Source organism: Typopeltis vanoorti, chromosome 11 (assembly GCF_054136105.1).
Source record: "Typopeltis vanoorti isolate ZY-2024b chromosome 11, IOZ_Tvanoo_1.0, whole genome shotgun sequence".
Taxonomy (NCBI): Eukaryota; Metazoa; Arthropoda; class Arachnida; order Uropygi; family Thelyphonidae; genus Typopeltis; species Typopeltis vanoorti.
Window position 1 is genome coordinate 97,456,868 of NC_143559.1, and position 15,971 is coordinate 97,472,838.

General features: G+C 34.0%; 1 protein-coding gene across 1 annotated transcript in view; it reads left to right on the forward strand.

Moving 5' to 3' along the window:
• The window catches only part of a (arc), a 123,690-nt gene that overhangs the window by 50,811 nt on the left and 56,908 nt on the right, over positions 1-15,971 (forward strand). Inside the window, exons 3-4 of the mRNA XM_090400530.1 lie at positions 5,546-5,678; positions 12,817-13,011. Of these exons, the coding sequence (XP_090256656.1) occupies positions 5,546-5,678; positions 12,817-13,011 (328 nt within the window). The remainder of the gene's footprint in view (positions 1-5,545; positions 5,679-12,816; positions 13,012-15,971) is intronic.

Genomic DNA, 15,971 nt, shown 5'->3' on the forward strand with positions numbered 1-15,971 from the left:
ATCTTGTTTTAGTAATTGGATTGCCTTTTATAACAAAGTAACAAGAGCAGTTGATGAGTGAAAAGTCTTATACTGCTTTTTGGATTTTATGAAGGCATTTGACTGGGTGCCACATAATGAGCTGATATTATAGTATATGGGTTTAGATATCAGATTAGTGAAACGGATGGGTGGAGATTGGCTTTCTGAAGAAGGATTATTAGTAATACTGCTGATGACTTATTCAAGGAGGGCTTGAATAAGTTAGGCAGATGAGCAAATGAATGGGGTATCAGTTTAATGTAATGTCTTTTAAGTTTGAGATCCATCAATGAGAGGTTCCATACTACTAGAGGAAGCAAGGGACTTGTGATGATGATTGATAGAATGAAATTTAGAGAAGTCTTGGGATGCATTACCCGATTGGGTGGTGAGCAGACACATCTGGATTATTGTGCGCAGATTTGATCACTGTTATTTGAAGGGGATAAATGCACCTTGGAGAAGGTGCAGAGATAGATAACAAAACAATATCAAGACTGCACAATGTTAGCTATGAGGATAGACTGAAGACATGTGGACTGCAGAGTGTGGTAGGAGAGGTGATATTACTGAGATATTTAAACTGTTGATGAGTAGTTACATGATTGTCAATAGGGAGTTCTTTTGTATGGTAGAACAAGGAACCATTCCTGGAAATTATAAATGGAACTGGTATGAGAATGAGTAGTGGCTTGTTTGCATGGAGGGTAATGGAAACCATGGAATGCATTACCTGATAGGTTGGTGAGCATGAACAATGAAAGAGTTTGAGTGGTATGATTCTTTGTGTTGTCTATGATAGGCCTCCCACAATGAATCTGTTACTCCATGTAGGCCCTGAATAATAATAATAATATATATTATCCTGTTTATTCAGTGAATCTTTATCAACATGTCTAAAATTTCTATTCTTTTAATATATGATATCTGCTGTGTTCAGAAATGTGTGTGTAATTTTCTTAAATCATGTTTGCCTATGTCTAATCTAATTTTTTCCTTTTATAAAACATTATAGATTAAAGATTTTTGAGATTTGTGATCCTGGTTTAAATATTCTCATTCAAACAGTGTCACCAGGTGTTAAGTTAAAGAATTTGGTTTAACTTCTAGACTGATAAGTACATCTATTTATGTCGTACAGAAAATTTTTAATACAAGCAAATATGCTTTGATGTTGCATGAAACACTGATGTAGTAAGTACTTATCATGCAAAATAAAAGTTGACATGATGCAAACATAAAACTGAAGTGGTTTACTTCAGAATGATTTTCAAATCTGTGATGGATGATGCAAGTACAAGTATTTAAGTAGGTGTGTAGAGTACCTCTTATTGGAGTCCTGAAGTGCCATGAAAAGATATCAGTGTTTGCTCTCTATAGCAGTACTCCTGAATTATCTAACCTGTGTATTCCTTCATAATACATATGTATTATTATATTTTCAATCTTTAGTGGATAGAATTGTCATAAAACAGATTGCTGTCTAATAGAAAACTTCTTACCTGGTATAATCTATTAATAAATGTCTTATTTTCTAGAATGTCACATATTCTAAAGTCATATACCTTGAATATAAACCAAATTTGGAAAATTGTATCTTCATGCCTATTCTGCATGCAGTCTAAATGATATACACTATATATTTAAGGATATCTGACACAAGAAATTCTGTAACACTTAGTTCACTCATAGTATTAGAATACCTTATGTTGAAAAAGGATGGTGTGTTGACATTTATTTATTTTTTAATGTAAGTGGGTCTTAATCATAGCTTTGAAGAAAAATTCTGGAATTTCACATTTAAAAAGTTTGATTAAAGTAAAATTTAATTTTAAAAAGTAGAAAAATCTTTATCTTAAAGAAGTCAAAACTATATCTGAAATTGTGTTGAAAGGAGCACAAATCAATTCTTCTCCATAAGTCAGATGATATGCAATAAATTTTCACTGTGAATGTGTTAATTATGCTCAGTTCTGAACGATTGTTTAGTCGTGTTACTTTGTCCTTTCATATTTCAACTAAAATAACCTTTGTCACTTCAGTGGGATTTTTCTGTGGGCACTTATATCTTGAAATGTATTAACTTCATATTAGGAATATTTTGAGATATCCTCTGTAAATTGCATATGCTGTAAAAATTGTAAATGATAGTGCAATAAGTTTTAAAATTTATCTTTGCTATAGTTGACTATTTTTTGTACAGATTTGGCACTTAAGGATTAAAGGTGCATTAGAATCTTGGACATTATGAAGTGGAGTGCTTTTGATGAGTTCTACTCCTTGCAGGTGTTAGGAAATATTTCTTGGTAGTGACCCTTAAGATATAATAGTTTAAAGGGAATTGGGTATGGAAGGGTTAAATATGAAGAGTAATGTTGAAACTGTAACTGCTGCTTTCAGTAGTTTATATTTTTTCTTACTGAAGCTATCCATAAAATTTCCATTAATAACTTTAACATTATTATGTCAGTATCCATTAGCTATATCCTCTTTCACAGAATGCTTTTATCACAGTATAAACAAGATTTGTGGTTGCTATCTTTGTGTATTCAGCATTCTTGATTTGTTGATATCTTCTGTAAAACTAAACAAAGGTCAAGTGACTTGTATATTAGGTAGGTAAGAGGAAATAAAGTAAACATTGTCTTAGTACACTTACAGAAAATTTGTCCCTGTAGCCACACTATAATTGAAATAAGAAGAATCAAAACAAGGCTGAAAGTTCAGTTTAAAGGTTATTTGTCATATTTCTAATCTCTAGTGTTCTTAGGAGGTCAGTTACAGGGAGGTAAATAGAGAAATGCTTCAGTTCTTCAAGTAATAGAGCAACCAGAACATGTAAGCACTTATATAGTAGCTGTAGAAAAGGAAGATTCATGATGGGATAATGCATTTTGAAAGCTTTATTTTTTGATTTGCAGAGCTCTTTGGTGATAATACCTCTGCTTTTTATATTCATGTATCCTTATGTAGTTTGTTCAGATATGCATGAATGGTATATTTATTTGCATAAATAGTATTTATATACATAGATTATATAAAATTGTAAATTATGTTGAGTAATTGTTATTTAAAGATTAGTAGCTAATGCTTCAGAACACCAAATCCAGTAATTAAATTAAGCCACTGTTAAATGGAGGAAAGAAAGCTGGCAATATTTTGCTTTGGATTGAGTGGTTCATAGTGTTGGTTGATGAAAGGAGAGACTAACAGGTAAGTTATACATTAATTATAAAGGAGTTTTTCAAATGTACTACTATTGAAGGGAAGAGGAGGGGGGCATATGTTAAGTAGCTAAGATGGAATTGAAGAGTTAGTAAGAACTGCATTCTTTCAATTTGTAAAGCTAATGAAATAAAACAAATGAGTGGTCTCTTTCTTGCCATACAGTTTCTTCTCCCCCCCCCCCCATCTCTTCTGTCTTTTGTCTGGTTTTTTCTCTCTCTCTTTCATTTTAAGAAATTCCTAAACCATACCATGAACCACCCAATCAGTCCAAGGTATGTACCATCTCCTTTCCATAGTGTATTAAATGTCATGTTTAGTTCTTGAGCTTGGTGCTCCAAGGTGCATTAGTCATTACTAACCTTCCTAAACAAAAATATTTGTGCTATTTTTTTTGATATTCATATTTATTTGTATATCATTTTTTTATTGGTATAAGTTGACATCTACCCTATAATATAAAATGATAAGCTTTTTTTTAACGTTTTTTTGTCAAGTTATTTGAAACGTTTTGAAACTCAGGGGCTACCCTGAGTGTCAAGTCATCAGAATTCAAGGAGAACCGGTCTGCCTCTCCAGAACTCAGAGGATTTGGCACTGTAGGCACCAGGGGGGGGGATCCCTTTTGAGTCATCAGAATTCAAGGAGAACCGGCCAGAACTTGGGTGGGGGTTGGGCACCGCAGGCGTCAGGGGAACAGACCTCCCCTAGTGTTAATATAAAATGAATGCTTTATGTAAAACATTTTATTCTTAGAAATATGGCTCAACAGGAGAATCTTAATCTTCAGTATGATTTAAATGATGGCTCAATAGTACAAGTGTTGTGCCATGTGCATATACTGCTACAACTTGTAATATATATAGATATGGTAGCAAAAGTTGTAGTGCAATGTGGTTTAATGATAATTAAGTTCTACCAAGGTTAAAAACACACACAAAATAAAATTAACTGATGAGGTATGTTAAGTAATATTTTCATTCATTTCAGATTTGGATTATGTAGGAATGCCTAAACTTCAGTCTTCTTCTAAGAAATTCTTATGCAAGACACTTGATTTTCTAGAGAATAACACTGTGTGTGAGAAGATACATGTTTAACTTTTGTTTGCTTGAGCTTGTGTAAAGAATTAAAACAAGAATATTTTTTGTTGTCTAGTATAACTTACTGTGTGGATATGACAGGATGTATGTCTTGCGTTCTTCACAATGAACAGCTGTCTACTGATTAACCAAAAAAGTAAGATAACCCATACATGTAAGGGACTTGGCAATACAAGTTATCTCACCTCAGCTGGCTAGGGAATGCTTGCAGAGGTAACTTCTCTAAGCATTGTAGGATATGTAGAGCTCTTGACTCTCAATTGCATTCCATTCTGGCGAGCAGGTTTTATTTTAATTCAGTGGATAATGAGCTAATTCTATTAGCATTCATATTTATCACAACCCTTACACCTGTGGTTCATCTTAAGTTGGTCACTTAGAGAAGGACTGCAGCTTGTTTGAACACAAGATATATCAAATATCATGATCTAGAATGCTCTAGGCTTGCTGAGCATGTTATTGTTATCACTTCTGTATACACACAAGTTCACTGAAGGGAGGAAAATCATACATATAATAGAATTTCTTATGAGAAGGCTATAAAGTTTAAGCATTACAGCATCATGTAAATATGAACAATGCCTATCTCCCGTTAGGAAATATTAATAATGCTCCAAAGTTTAACTGTTTTTATGTGAATTTCATCCATGAAAAGTTAAGACAATTTTACATTTATGATCATCAGTACTTTTCAAGTCCTTTCCCACCCTCCTTAGTAAGCAGGATGGTGGTCTCACATGGAGCAGAAGAAATCATCTGCAGCCTAAACCATTTTATAAATGCCCATTACATCACCACCATAGTGGAATTTGAACCTACAGTTTTTGATTGGAGAACAGATGCTATCTATTCAATCAGATACTGGACTGTGCCTTTTTGATACTATATCTATATTGTTAATCTTTCTGCCATTTAGTTTGTGCTGTTGTTCCATCATTAAGTCACAATAACTTTCTTAACAAAATATTTTACATACATAATCCATTTTGGACTGTAATTCAGTATTTTTTTTTTTTTTTTTTTTTTTTTTTTTTTTTTTTTTTTTTGTTATAAAAGTCAGATAATAATTGTAGACAAATTTGTATGAATTTTTCTGTTTGTATAAATTTATTATCAATATGAAACCGAAAGGTGAAATTTTGCTGTTTTCATAAGCATATTTTTAAGTAAATTGACATTTTGCATTAAAATTTCAGAAGTGGAAAATTAAAGAAAAATGATGAATTATTAATGGTTAATGGTCATCGGTTACAAGGTGTTGGTTTGGAAGAAGCTCGTCAGTTGCTGCGTGTTCCAGAAAGTGAAGTTCATCTGTTAATTGCACGAGAGGTGAGTAGCAATTTAGACGTATCTAGCATGGATAAATTATTGCTTCTGTCATTGTCAGTTGAAATCTATAAAATTATTTGTAGTCATTACGCTATTTTTTCCCTTATAATCTCTGTAAAATTAAATTTTTAATGACTTCCACTTATAATTGGCTGTAAATCTATAGTACACTAGTATGTAGATGAGTTAGGGATTTTTTTTTTAAATATTTTTTTTATTTTTTACATAATCTGAAAACCATGCTTTGGAGACTAAACACAGAACATTTTTCATCATTACATCACATCATTGCTAGCCTAGTTGATTAGCAGGGCAGTGGTCTCACATGAGGCAATGAAATCTCTCACCTAAAGACATTCACAAACATCCATGCTCACGGCAGGATTTGAGTGTACAGCCTGTTAGTTGTGGAGTGAATATGCTAATCAACTAGGCTAGCAATGATGTTAACATTGTCAGCATCATTGCCAGAATGAATGATGGATATATCATTTTTGCATAATAGGATAGCAGACTAATCCATTACAAATTATTTCTTGGGCATCTCCATGGGATCAGACTGATTGTGGGAGACCTGCTTTAATATTGTTCACACAATATATATATCATACCTCTACTTAACTGATGAATCCTTCACAGCTACATCTGGCAACCCATTCATTACCCTTCAAGCAAAAAAAAAAATTGGTCATAACACACTTCCCCACCATACTCTTAAACAGTTTCTAGGGTTTACTCCATACCATGTACTAAAAGAAGTTCCAAGTGTCAATCCTATAAAATCCCTTTAATAACTTGTATGATTTTATGCATCCCATCTTATTCACCTATCGGCTAGTTTTTGAAGCCAAAGGTCTTCAATCTGAAATAGATTTCTGTTTTCATAGGAAACATTCCATTGACCTACCATAATCTTGGTCACTTGCTTCTGGATCTTCCCCACCACTTCTTCATTCCTACAGAATCCATGTATCCAGATTATTAACTTTGCATCAGTATTTTATTCTGTTAGTCAGTTATTTGTTATAGTTCTTATTTGATCTTTTTCATCACTCCATTATCAGTCTTCTTTTCAGATCTGGTCAGATTCTGGATGAGTGCAACTGAGCTTTAATAGTATTTATCTTCAAAAAGTTAAATAAAACTGAAAGTGAGAATTAGTAGAATCTCCCTACTGAGTATTACAGATAAGATTTATGTTAACATATATGAGGCCAAGAAAATTTTTGGAAGGAAACCCTGGCAAAGATCAAGCTGGGTTCAAGCCAAATTTGATGTTGTCAAGATCAGATTTTCACTTTAAGACACACAGTTTAAGAAATTATGGAAATATAACAAGGATCTATGTAAGTTTGAAGCATATGACAAAGTGCCAAGAAAAAAGCTATTCAAAATCCAATTATATGGAGTAAATGGGACATTATATCGAGCAATACATAATCTATATTTGAGTTGTAAGTCAACAGTTAGAATTGAAGGAAAAATATGTCGTGCACCTGATTTAACATCAAACCAAGGGTGCACATTATCTCCACTGTTAATTCATCTATATAGATCACATTATAAAGGAAAGTGACATTAGACCTGATATCAAAATTGGAGATGTTAATCTCAGCCCTTTACTTTATGCAGATTGATGTTATACCCTTAAATAAATCCAGTAGAAGTCCAAGATTCCCTTCATCAATTGAATAATGTTGTAACAAATTTGATACGAAAATCAGTAATAAAAAGATACTGTGAAAATTAGGAGGAGCATTGAAAACATTTGCATCTTAAATGGGGGCTACTATAGAATGAGTAAATTATTTTAGCTATTTAGGTGAAATTATTACTAAAAATGGCAAATTAAATATGGAAATATACAAAAGAATAAGCAAAGCTAGTATGCAGGGGGAGTCAGCTGAATAATTTGTATGGAATAAGAAGGAAATTAAACACTAATCTAGCTGGTTTGAACACTGGACAGTGTTCAAAAAACCGATTTTTAGCTTATGGATCTGAACTGGGTTAGCAATAAAATTTTATCAAAGACTAGAGCACAGGTGTTGAGAGTACTGTGAAAAATTAATTTCAGCTCTTTACTTTATGTGGATGATGTTATACTTCTAAATAAATCCAGTACAAGTCTGCAAGATTCCTTGACTAAATTGAATAACTGTTGTAATAGATTTCATATGAAGGTCAGTAATAACTACTTTAGTGAAGATGGTAAATTAAATATGGAAATACACAACAGAATCAATAATGCTGGTATGGTAGGAAGTCAACTGAATAAATTTATATGGAATAAGAGAGAAATTAGTCAAAACACGAAATTAGCTGTATACAAAACAGTGTTCAAACCAATTTTAATTTATGGATCTGAGAGCTAGGTTAGAAATAAAACACTTGACCAGAGACTAGAGACCACAGATATGAGAGTCCTGAGAAAGATTAGAGGCGTTAACAGATGGCATCAATGGCAATATCATATTATAAACGAGGATATTAGGAAAGAACATTGTTAGCATCCAAGAATGTGTTAGCAAAGCTAATCTCAGGTGGTATCATCACTTAACCAGAATGGGAAATGAAAGATTAGCAAAACAAGTGTTCCCTGCCAGGTCGGCAGGAAAAAGACCCAGAAGAAGACCAAGATATAGGTGGATTGATATAGTAAAAAATGCCTTAGAAGATAGAAATATAAGATCTGATAATGTTGGAGTCTTGACAGGTAACAGTTTGATTTGGAGGAAAATTTTAGATGGGAAGTTAATGATGTCAGTTTTTCATGTAGTACTATCATAATTTCTTGTACACCCCTTGAGGGTACATATCAGGAATTTGATGATTTATTTTGTTTAATGGAGACTACACATCTACGTGTGGTCTCTGTTACATACTTCTTAAGGTAGTTGGCCCCAAAAACTCAAATTCATTCCCTTTGGTTCCTGATAGTGTCTTTCTTCATTCCAGTCTATATTACCATAATTGAAATTACCTGCAATGATTACTCTTTTCTTATTAGCCAGACCAATTTGTCTAAACATTTCCTTCTCACTGCCTTCCACATTACCAGGCCTATAGCAACGCCCTACCTAAACATTTCATTCTGTCCACGTCATATCATACTGCTTCAAAACCACTATCAGTATTGCTCTTTGCATCTCCACCCTGGATAGGCACAAGTCCTCTGCCATCATCAATAACACTCCCTTTTTTGCTTTATCTTTATGAAAGACTACATATCCCTTAATCTCTATTCCTGTCAGAATATCATCCTTGTTCAACCTCTCACTTATACCAACTATATCCATGCTACAATTTCATTCCTCTTGTTTCGAATACTTCTGGCACTTGTAAACATACACACTAGCTCATTTCTGTTTCTATAAGAAGTCCTAACTACTGACCCCACTTTTTGGATATGATTTGTCCATACTCCCCCCCCCCCCAGTCCATTCCTGTCTATCACCACTGATATTACACCCCACCCCAGACCTAAATGTCACTCTCGACATCCTTAACCATTCTTTCTTTCTTGCACTCACACATTTACTCCTGAAACCATCATCTGCACTTCTCATGCAGTGTCCACACTGTGTTCCTTCTCTCTCATTCTCTTCGCTTATGCCACTCACATCCTCCAATCACAAATTCGCCTACCTTACTCTTCTGCTATTCCACAACATCTCTTACTTTTCAGGTCTTGCATTCGCTTCCGTCATATTCTATTACAGCAACGGTTTCTCCAACTGATTCACATTAGATCCATTCAAATGTAGTCCTTCTCCTTTATACAGTGCTATCTGTCCCTCAGATTCATCCCACACATTCACAAACTTCTTTCTCCTCACACAACTGTTAGTATACCATTCATAATATTTGCTTGCCTTCTCAACTGATCATTGTCATACCAGGACAACATGCTGATTACCTCACCTACCACATTGTTCTCTTTCACTCTCTTTAACAACCTCATGATATTCCTCCTTACATTCTTCTTGTGCCAACTACCACTACCAACTCTTTTGCTTGCGTACTCCTCTTATCAATGCTTCAATCATCCTGCTCATTCTACCTCCAGGGAACACAGATCTTGTGCACCTTTTCACTCACCACACCTCTTATCATGGAATCCATGTACGTTGCCATCCTCAAATCATTCGATATTTCTTTCAAATCTTTCTCTCCATTTTTCCTCATGTTCCCATGCAAATCTGTAATTCTCCTCTGTTCATTCTTCGTATGTTTAATCTCTTGTCTCATCTTGACCAGTTCCACTTTCATCTTTTCAATTAAACATACGAAGAATGAACAGAGGAGAATTAGATTTGCATGGGAATGTGAGGAAAAATGGAGTAAAAGATTTTCACTACCTTGTACATCTGTCAACTCGCCACCATCTACACATGCTGTCTTTCCAATCAACATTGCTAACTTTGTTGTATAATGACACCTGTGGAGCATTCATGACTAAACTTAGACATGTAACCACAGTAATAAGATTTTTTAATAAGTAAATATTTTGTCCTAAGTATCACAGGACATCTTTAGTACAGCTAATTCAAACAATACTAGGAATCACATACAGTTGGCCAAAAGGGGAGACCCCATTGCTCTTCCCTCCTCTTACTTGTAAATTTTCTCTTTCCAAGTGAAGTATCCTGAAGTAATAACAAATTTGAATAATCCAACAATATCGGATGGAAATTTTTGAGTTAATAAGTTTCTAGTAGTTTCTAACTACACTTGTTTCTAGATCTCCACAGAATCTCGCAGGGTATCTCCTTCCTGGAATGTACACATCCAAAGAAAAGAAGATGGCTCTATCTCTACTTCTGTCTATCGCAAGCTGACATTTTCAGGTCACTACATTCACAATTTTTCGGCTCATCATCTATCTCAAAAATTTGGCATCATTAAATCATTAGTAACCAGAGCACAGAGACTCTGCTCCTCCAAAGAACCTTTAAACCAAGAATTGGAAACAATCAAAAATACAGCCATACAAAATGAATAAACTCAAAAAATCATCAGTCACTTCCCACGCATCAACCTAGACAAGAACAAGCTCGTAGGATTCCCATACCTTATGTCAAAGGCATTTCCGAACATCTTTCAAAAATTATGAGGAAATATAAATTGGCTTCTACCTACAAACCAATCAACAGATCCACAATTGGTTACCTTCTCCTAAAGACAAACTCTCACCTCTGATGCTACTTGGCATGTACGAGGTTCCATGTTCCTGTAAATTGTCCCACTATGGACAGACAGGTAGTTCATTAGCAAACACATTTTGGAACATCAAGACCATATCTGTCTTATCAAACCACTGAAATCTGGCCTTTCAGAACACTGAATTTAAAACCCAAACCATAGGATCCATTGGAAAAAGACCAAACTTCTACATAGATCTTTATATAAACATGAACATTTATATAAAGAAAGTTCTGAAGTCTTATGGCACAGACCCAATTTGAACCATAATGACGTCCTAACTATTCCTAAAGTCTGGGAAATTGTCATCCTAAACTGTGTAAAATAATTTTATGTATGTTATCTCATTTTAATGTAACCTCTTTTTTTTTTTCAGATATATTTTAATTTTATTCTATAACATACTACTGCACGCATAGAGGGATTCCACTGTAATCATGTGCCCTAACTGAATATGATTCCTAGTATTGTTTGAATTAACTGTACTGAAGATGTCCTATGATACATAGGATGAAATATTTACTTAATAAAAAAAAATCTTATTACTGTGGTTACGTGTTTATGTTTAGTCATAGTCATCATTGCTAACTTACCATTATCATTTGAGCACTCAGCTGTACTGTCAACTGCAGTAGCTACATTCATGATGTTTTGCCCACTACTGCTCACATTCAATGATATCTCACAATCCATAAATATGCTACACTTCTTGCACATCCAAACTCATCTCTCCTATCTTCTCACACATAAATATCTTCAATCTCTCCCCCAAGCATATATGGCATCTTGCCATTTTCAAAAAAATCCATGCCACTTGTATTTATCTTTCTCACCGTTTAACTGCCATTTTACTCATGCTCAAAGTTGCACACAAGAAATGCAAAGAAATTTAATAAATGCATAACTTTATACCAAACACTGCCTAAATATGACAATATTTAAATAACTAATTATCACTACTGCCACACACAATTTTAAAATTTAAAATTATATTTTCACAGTGATCTCATTCAATGAACACAGCTCTTTCTTTGCCGCCTAGTGACCTAAGATAGATTCCTCTGGCATGTTCTTTATGAGTTAGCTTTTCACTTTAGATATGTTTAAGAAAACAAGTTAGCACCTCATCATCTTCCATTCATTGATTAGACTGACTGCCCTGTTATTGCCAGACACATAAATTGTGAAAGACAAACTAAATTTCCATTATATTAAGATTACTGGTTCTTTTCTTGTAGTCTGCTTTGTAAATTCTGTATTTCATGGATTGATTTGTCATTACAAATAATACAAGTAAACAGGTTCAGTGTGCTTTAAATAAATGGAAAATGAGGAACGAAATCTGTGTTTAAATTGAGTTATGATTTCTGTAATACTGCAATATTAATGTCGAATGTCTTAACTGTTAATAAGTTGAATTTGCATTGAAATGGAATATTAGTTTTTCCCCATTGTTGTGCTTTCAGTTTATCAAATAATGATAAGGTGGCATTTAAATTGCTTAGTAATAACATAAAGCAGTTGCTAGTCATTGTAACATTTTTTGATTTATCAAAAAAAAAAAAACTTTCTTGTTTCATCATTTATTAGTATACGTTGAATGAGAACTGATGACTAGTATTTAGATTCAACTGGAGATTGTATAAATTTATAGCCCTCTAAATTACTAATAAATCTAATATGTGCTGTTTGTAATAAAAGTACAAGTTTGCCTATATTTAAATTATTCCAGTATTAGAACTTAATTGCTTGGGTTAATGTTTCAGTTGGAGTAAAGGATTGATCACATTACGGAATATTTTTTTTCTTTTCGCCCCATTGGTAATATTCCATCTCCTGCTGAATTTCAGCTTACTTATCTAAAATACATTGTATATGTATAAAGCATTACTTGGTAATGTCATAAACTTCCTTTTTTTGTTTTTGTACATAGATTACAGAAGCGTCTGAAGGAGGTGAAGTTTTATCCAGTCTTCCACCTGTTCCTGAGTTACAGGAATCTCCACTCACATCAGAGACTGCAAAATTAAGATTAAGTCACTGGCAGTCAGAAAATATGTCCACACATCTTTCTGACAATAGGCATTCACATCCTAATTTTATTAAAAAAAGAGCAGAGAGTGAAGAGGTAAAAATTCCACTTATCTATATTTTAGTATTATTTTTTTTTCACTTGACTGATGTTATACGAGGGTAGTCTGAAAAGTTCTGGGCCTAACAATGAAAAACCGAATTTATAATTTCAAAATTATTTTTATTTTTCAACATACATAATCTTCCTTAGGACTAATACATTACATACAAAATCATCTTTTTTCTTATGCAAACTGGGTATTTTCTCACAAATTTTTTCGTCTAGTCTGGTTAGAAGATCAGAATAATATTCCCTGGCTATTGTTTTACCCTTTATCAAGATAATAAGCGAAATGCCTTTAGCATCTCAAAACACCAATGCCATGACCTTTCCTGCTGATGGAACTGACTTTGTCTGCTTTTGCACTAAACAACCAGCTTTCGTCCACTGTTTTGACTGCTGTTTGGTTTCTGGTGTGTAATGGTGAATCCAAGTCTCATCCATAGTAATAAATCAATGCACAAAATCCATTTTATTCTTGTTAAAATGGTCCAAGCACTGTTTAGAGATTTTCATGCGAGTATGTTTTTGATCTGCTATGAGCAAGCACGGCACCCATCTTGTGCAAAGCTTTTCATATGCAAATCTTCTTGCAAAATATATCCTACATGTTCTTTTGAAATGCCTATAGTCTCAGTAATTTTATGCGCTTTGACTCGCCGATCATCCAATCCCATATCGTGCACTTGATCAATGATTTCTGGTGTTACACTTTTTGGACGTCCTTCATGTGGATCAACTTCAAGGCTGGTACGACCACTTTTAAACTCGACAGCCCATTTCTTAATTGTCGAAAATGAAGGTGAAGAATGCCCATGAACTTATGAAGTTTGAATGAATTTCTTTTGGTGTTAAACCTTCTTTTACAATGAATTTTATAACCGCATGATACTCCATTTTATCCATTTCAAGGGATACAGACTTGCTTCAGACAGCTCTATGAAACAAACTACTTGATAAAATGACTTGCAGTTTCACATGGATGCTTATGACAGATGTACCAACTTAGAAAAAAAAAAAATCTCTTGCCGATAGTGTTGCTATCTATGGTCGAGGCTGAGAACTTTTCACACCACCCTAGTACTTGTAAAGGGATACAGAGAAGGGATATGTTCACTAATTGAGTTGGCAAGTGTAGTGAGTACAATATAAGATCATGATATCATCAGTTTTATATATGATATCAACATAATAAAGTTGGCATAGTAAGTTTTCATTTACATTGCACTCCTTTGAGGCAATACAAGATGAGGGGTAGTTTTCTTATGCTGTATCACATACAGATTCTTCTCATGGATTTCCTGTCATTTTCATGCCATGATACAACAACTTTAATTCAGTCTTTTAGAATCTTTTTGTCAGATCAAGGATTGTGTATTTTTTTTTTTTTTTTGTTATTTTCTAGTATCCATCCACAAAAACGTTTTACTCTTCTTTAAGTTTATTTTTACATGAAAAATGATTAAAGTTCTTTCCTCCTTTTGTTCAAATTTTTGCAAAATTGCATAAAAACAAAACAAACTTTATCATCATTACAAATGTAAATTACATTTGTATTATCTGTTAAGGAACAGATAATGAATTGGAATCAGTATCAGAGTACCAATTAACATCTAAAATATGAACCAGGGGGTAAAAAAAGAAAAAAAAAAATTGAAGAAACCAATCAGGCTAGGGATCTTGGAGGATTAGTAGATAAGAAGTTGAAGTTCAGAGCCCATGTAGCAAAGATTGTAAATACAACTCAAAAGATGATCGCAATGCTGAAATGAACTTTCACATGTAAAGATAAAGATGTCATTTTGCCTCTTTATAAGGCCTTGGTAAGACCTCACTTGGACTCTTTTGCATAGGTCTGGTCTCATGGTTTCCGTTGTGATTCTGATACAGTGGAGACAGTGCAAAGGAGAGTGCTAAAATGATATCAGGATTGTGAAATACTGATTATGAAGACAGACTGAGAATTTGTAGACTGCACATACAGTCTACAAATAGAGGGATGATATGATTGAGACTTACAAACTTCTGAAAGAGTCACACAGGATTCCAGTTGATTGAATTTTTTTATTTTATGGAGAGTGGGGAAAGGACAAGAGGGCATCCTTGGAAGCTGAGAATGAGTGCCACTAAGAAGAGGATGAGGGCTAGATTTTTCTCTCAGAGGTGCCCGATTGTAATGGGTTGTCATTGGATGTTGTGTGTGTAAGCAGCATGAATGAATTCAAGAATAAGTATGATAGCTGGTGTGTATAGTATGTGGCCTCTCTCAGTGAGTCCTTGACTCCCTAGAGGTCTCTCTTAATAATAATACGAACACTTGCAATCTGTTCAAAAATTTTATTTGTCGACTGACTGACTTTCTTTATTTCTTGACAACTTTGTTTCTTAAATTAGAAGGAACAGCAGAGTAGAAAGCTTTACGAGTGAGGTATGCCAAGGATATACTTTATCGTCTTTACTCTTTTTTTTTAATATATAGATATATACAGGGGTCCTTGACATGCGTCTTTTCGACTTTACGGTGGTAATCCCATAAATTGAAAAAATAAATTTCGACTTGAAGCAGCGTGACATAAAATTCAAACTTCGCAGGTGAACTTGTTTGTGAGTGCGACAGAAGAATACGCCGTTACGGGGCATTTGTTTGGGAGAGGTGGCATCTCTTGGGTCCCAGCATACACCCTTTGGGTGACGCGTGCTTTGTTTACATCCGCTCTCTTACTTTTGTGTTTTTTTTTTTTTTTTTTTGTGACTTTTTACCCATTAATATGGCTCCCAAATGTAAGGCAGACTCTTCCAATGGCAATGTGTCGAAGAAAAGGAAAGCCATTGCATTAGAACTGAAATTAGACATTATTAAAAGGGCAAAAAAGGAGAAACGCCAACGAACATTGGTCGTGCGTTGAACTTAAGTTGTACCACAGTCGGGACTATTATCAAGATTAAAGTTCGCA